General features: G+C 40.1%; 1 protein-coding gene across 1 annotated transcript; it reads right to left on the bottom strand.

The window, feature by feature from the left end:
- Positions 1-302: 302 nt before the first annotated feature.
- CBLN2 (cerebellin 2 precursor) lies at positions 303-5,569 on the bottom strand. Its single transcript, XM_026671872.2, has 3 exons — positions 5,223-5,569; positions 2,490-2,609; positions 303-1,917 (listed from the first exon to the last, which is right to left on the bottom strand). Exons 1-3 carry the CDS (start codon positions 5,559-5,561, stop codon positions 1,720-1,722), a joined length of 657 nt encoding a protein of 218 aa, XP_026527657.2. The 5' UTR covers positions 5,562-5,569; the 3' UTR covers positions 303-1,719.
- Positions 5,570-6,000: the final 431 nt, after the last annotated feature.

The raw sequence follows: 6,000 nt of genomic DNA, 5'->3' as shown, positions 1-6,000 counted from the left end.
TCCTGTATGCAATGCAATATATTTCCTTCTTGAGTTCTGCAAACATCTATACCATTTTTATTTCTTGAGAACCTATCAAAAGAAAGATGAAATGAAATTCCAGTCTATCTAGCTCCTCAAAGATAAATTTGAAATATATATTTTAAATTTGAAATATTTATTTTAAAAACAGATTGATCATTAAAAGCAAATAGCCCCCCTCCTTAATTATCCTTATTTTCTATGTTTTTAGACCAAAATGCGATTTTCCCTGTGTGGCCCAGCTACCTTTGACACTTACATAAAAGTAAAAAGAAGGCAAGTTGGACATAAAACCCATTTATTCTGAATCTAAAGTTCATCAGCATTTTGGTTACATTGACACATAGAAGGTGAATTTTAACTCAACCTGAGGTTTCTTCTTTTTTATTATTTGAAATCAGTATTGTATACAGTATTGGATTAAGACTACTCAAAAGTCTTTGGAAGTTAATTGGGGAAACTTCAACGAAAATCAAAGAAAACGATATACAAATTATGGTATATTTATAGTTGAACCACATAATCTTTGTAACCTTTCAAAGCCTTAGGATTTCAATGTCCCTGATTCTGCCACATGAACTGGTCCTAATTTCGTCTGGTCCTAGCAAATTTGGTGTGAATCTGTTTGTATTTAATCTGGAGGGAAGATAATTTGTTGGAACACTCAGAGAGATGCCAAATCACAGCATATATAAGCATAAGTAAATTAATCCATCAAATAAATATCAGGAAAGCAGCAAAAGAAGCCCAGTGATGCAAAGAAATGATATTATATTTTACAGTATGTTGGCTTGAGATAGTGACAACCTTCTGAAATAGATTCAGATAATGTAAGAAATATCAGTCGCTGCTTTTCCAACTCAAGCTGTATTGTCTTCCACGGTGCCAACAAATGCTTCAATTAAATCAGCTGGATAACACAAACACCATCAGTTCACTGGTTAGTTTCACTGCAAGCCTCAGAGTATATATGTGCTTGCTTTATCATATGGGTCAAATCGCCTGTCTTCTTTAGCACAAGAACAGTCAGCAAATGGAAAGAAGGAGGATGGAAAACACGAAAAACAAAAAAATAAAATAGGTTCCAATCGTGCAAAATTTGCTTCACTTCTTGACACAGTAATGTCCAAAAAATTACCCTCCCCAGAAGATACAGATTTGAAGTTTGAATAATTCTTATTTTTGTCTTGGTGCTTTCTTTGTTCTTTTTTAAGGCTATGCAAACACAAAAAGAGAAAATATATAGGAACATATCATCAGGTATCGGGGTCTTCTGGCTTTGGAATAAGTCCATTACAAACACTTCTGTGGTTCCAATTAATGCATCCCTTCAAGACAAGAAGAGGAAGAAAGGGGGGAAAGGAAATGAAATCCCAACAATAAAATCCAAAATTGACTTTACAATCACAGGTACAAACTGCTCAGGTTGGTAACTTCTTTTTTCTCTCTTAAGGATGATTGGTCATCTAAAACTAATAGATCTGCAGATTTCTGAAGGAACTGTCAAGAGTTAACACAAATAGTGGCATCAAGAAGTTTTCTCCTTCTTCAGTGATGGCAGTCTGATTGGGTGTTTGGAATTATTGGCAGGTCTAGTCCAGTTCAAGGAGGAAGAAGAAGTTTCTTGGGAGTTGTTGGCATTTAAAGACCGAATTCCTGTTCCAGCTTGCAAGTTAGGATTCACCTTGTGTTTTTTCTTTATAATGGAAAGACTAAGAACCCTGAAAAGGTTGAATATTTCCATCCTCCCATGAGATTCCCTCTCTCCAGCTTGAGATGCACTTTGTCTTCTCTTTCCATCAGGAGCAAGACTCCATTGCTGGCTGCTTCCCTGGTAACATCTTGATCTCCAGCAAAAGCAGAAATCACGGGATAGCCATTTTGCATTAAACTGACCTGTAGTACAAAAGAAATGTGAGCTAAGTAGTCCCATGAGATTTGGAATAGAATTCTTTATTGGCCAAGTGTGATTGGACACACAAGGAATTTGTCTTGGTGTAAATACTCTCAGTATACATAAAAGAAAAGATACATTCGTTAAGAATCTATTCATATGTAAAAGTTTACAGTTATACTCCAACATATCGTACAAACATGCATTCACATAGTATATTATAACCAAAGGGAAGTCAGGCTCCTCCACATGCAGGAAACCCAAAATAATGAGTGGGTGACAAGTAGGATAAAATGCATCTCTCTCATGCAGGATGGCACTGAAAAGGCTTTAGTTCATCTACAAATTCCTTCCGAGTTCAGGCTGTCTTCTCTTCAATCAAAGGAGACTGACCAGGGATGAAAAACCATACCCTTTACTAAACCAAATAAGCCTATTTCATAACACTGCTAAACAGTAGAGTAATAAATAATGCATGGGTCCATTCCTCATTGCCTTATTTGATGAGCCTTTTGTATGATTTTGCAAAATGAAACAAGAACTCTCAGAAGGAACCCCTAATGTTGGCACATACCTGGATAGTTTGTCGGTTATATACTTTTACAACATGGAAACTGAAGCTATAGATTCCTTTTCTTGGTGCTACAAATATACTGGAAGCGAGGTCAAAATGGTTCCCAATATTAACTAATACCTGGAGGAGAAAAGAAAAGAAACCAGGTTGTTTCTTCATTAAATGGAAAGTGGGGTGGAGGAAAGACATTTTTCAGACAACCCTCCCCTGTTCTCCCAGCAGTGCAAAACCACTGGCATTTGCTGTACAATTAAAATGGACTGCAGGGGGAAGGAGCCACTTCCTAAGGTGTTGTAAAAGGATCGGTTCAGACAGCTGATTGATTTACCCAGTGGTGCACCCAAAGCTTCTTTGAGAGCATGAAAGGCATATGATGGAAGCCTATGTCTGCACAGTGAAGGAGAAAACAGATCAAATCATTGCTGAGACATACACAAAGAAGGAAAATAGTCCATTGAACAAACCACTAGATTTTTACATTTTCACAAGACAGTGCTGAAACTAATTGTGTCTCTTGGGGTTTGCAATGTTAACATTAAATGAAAGAGGCTTAGTCATGCTGTATGGGATGAAATGTGGAGAAGGGAGTTCAGATATTAAGATAAGTAGCTTTCTTAATCTGCATTCCTTATTCTATTTTTCTGCTCCCACGCCCATCCTAAAGCAAAACTTATTCAATTAAGCTTGAACAAACTCTCAACATGGACTTAGTGATAAAAGAAAATACCAATTGCCAATTACAATCATGCAAAATTATACTTGATTCCAAGTTATAAATATTTCAAAGCATCATTAGTACCACAAAACCAGAAAGAGTGAACAGCTTTATAAGGTAAGGAAGGTCTTCATCTCAATATAATGCACAGTGCAGTCTGGTTTCTTAAATCCAAAGATAATACAGATTACATAAAAAATATAAAAATGAAAGCTGCAGAAACTTGAGAATCTAATGAACTTTCCAGAACAGATGTTTAAAGTTATTCATAGAATTATTTTTTTATTATTATTTGCAGAATCAGATCTTTAATCTTCTGTGTAATCCATATTTGTACAGTACATAATTTGCTAACACTTGTTTGGGATCTTATTTTTTTGACCATTGAATAGGTAGCCTTCCAAATGGGAGGATCCTAATACAGTCACTGTTCATTGTTTGGTCTAGCTGTGATATAGAGCTTGTGAATTTCAGAGCTTATTACCACCTGTTCTAAAACAGGTTTCTTGTTACAAAAAAACAGAAATCCACACTTCCTTTTTTTTACTTCTCAGAAATCTGCAGCTCTGTGCCCTTTTAAATAGAATTAGCCCCTAAAGAATTAAGTGAAATGTGCTTCTGGCCATACATGTAAAAAAAATCTGTTAAGTGTGACTGAATATATTGAAATATACAGAAACTAGTAACTTTTACTACTGGTTTATTTATGTGTACATACAAAAGCAACAATGATGAAACTATAATTTTAATCTTTTGTTTTAAGACAATGTTTCATGAGTTGAATGTTTGAATATGACAAAATGGTAGACATAAAGTATTCCTAGAATAACTGACACATTCATTTGCCTTTGTGTGTTACAGAAAACTCAGAATAATTCTGTTAATATTAAAATTCTGCCGATTTATGTTGCCGTAATTTTTTATTTTTATCTTTTTCTATTCCAACAAAATATATTTAACATAAAATTCCTACAGGTTTGAAGAAGCTATTCTTTGGTTGAGAGGTTAGATAAAATGCAACAATAGTACACACAATGCCTATAATATTATTCTAATCTATTTAAGCAGGTAGCCTGAGGTTTATATTTGTATCCATACATTGATTTTAAAAATAGTTAATTTAAAAAATTCCAATGCATCCTTCTTTGTTTATTTCTGAAGTGGCAGGAATCCAATAGGTTCTTTAAAAAATTCCTTATTAAATTTTTCAGCTTGTCCCCTATTTGGCATTACACTCATGTTGTGCAGAATTCTACAGTCTTCCCTGTCCAATGTATAGAAGGACCTCTCAGAGTCACCAATTTGGTGAAATGAGATGTAGCTATGCCTTAAAAGGACACATGCACTATAATCAAGCTAGTTCCAATAAAATAAGAAAGGTGTCCTTGGCAGCATTTATTGGTGGACACACTAAAAAGAAATTTATAAAATCATGATTTTCATCCAAGAAGGTGAGGAGGAAAAAGTGCTGCCAAGGTGCTGGCTGTGAATTATCCAAGTGGATGTTTTTTAAGATTCCTGAAGGAAGCTTGAACTTGACAAAGAATCCTGGTGAAATAGGACACCCAAGCAGAGGACACATATGGAGGAGGAATCGATTGGAATCTGGGCAGAGAATATCAAGTAAGACCTTAGGTAGCTCATGCAGATAAAATGGGTCGCTTGAATAGAGGCAGAATGTGTTTTAGGAGATCAGAACTGGGGGAATCAATAAAGAACAGTGATCCCAGATACTAAAGAAAGGGCTTAGCAGGGAAGAGAATGGCGATGGAACTAAGGCTAAAAGACCTTACAAGGGGCCAGAAACGTGCGACCAAGTCTTCTTAACACAAGACGGAGTAGGAGCAAAGGGTTTGGTGGTTGGATGGAATGAAAGCTCCCCGTGTGAAAGGAGAGGTAAGGAGGGCAACTGGGAGGGGCTTTGACTTTGTTACTGATTCTGGGAGGGGCTTAACCAAGAGCGAGGTTGGCGGTGGAAAGGGAGGGGAGGGGGACAGAAGACTGGCGCGCCACCTGACCTGGTCGAAGTAGATGGTCATGGTGCGGTTGCTCATCTCAGACGGCTCGTGATTGGTGCTGCGCGTGGCCGAGAAAGCCACCTTGGCGCTGCCAGAGCGCACGGAGATACCCAGCGATGAAGTAATGGCGCCGTCGGCGGACGGGCTAGAGTCGCATACTACCAAACACTTGCCCTCCAGCACGATGGGCTCGGTGTCGTTCTGCGCGCCCACCGCCGGGCAACTGGTGGGCAGCAGGAAGAGCAAAAAAGCCAGCACCGCCGCCATGCAGGAGTAACTGCCAGCCGGCTCCGCCAGCGCTCCCCGCCGCCGCCGCCACCACAACCGCCGCCCGGGCATCGCAGAACCCGTCACCAACCGGGGGAGTCCAAAGGGGGCGGCGGGGCGGCAGCGAACGAGAGCTGCCTTTACTTTCCGGGCGGGCGCGTGCGTTTAAGCCGTGGCTCTGCTTGGCTTGGCCCCGCCTGCGGACCCGCACGAGCCCCCCGCACCAGCGCTCTCGCCCGCGCTTCTTCTCTCGGCCACGGACGGGGCAAATGGGAGACTTCACAGGAAGGCGGGAGGCGCGCAGCAGTCGCAGCCTGCAAGAGGGAAGAAAGCGAAAAAAGGGCGGTCAGACCTTAGCGGAGCTTGGAGCTTCGCGACTCCCCCATTTCCCCCCCCCTTCCGACCCTCTTACTCGCTGGCCAGAGTTTTGGAGCTCCCCCACCCTCCCTGAGGCGCGAGGATGCAAAGCAAAGGAACGGCGTCCTTTATGAGGAAACGCTTTCCCTCAGGC

This window comes from Notechis scutatus, chromosome 3 (assembly GCF_049901735.1).
Source record: "Notechis scutatus isolate UNSWTSFEM ecotype Mainland chromosome 3, rNotScu1.2, whole genome shotgun sequence".
Classification (NCBI taxonomy): Eukaryota; Metazoa; Chordata; class Lepidosauria; order Squamata; family Elapidae; genus Notechis; species Notechis scutatus.
Note: the sequence above shows the minus strand (reverse complement) of the source record. Positions and strands in the feature narration are given on the sequence as shown.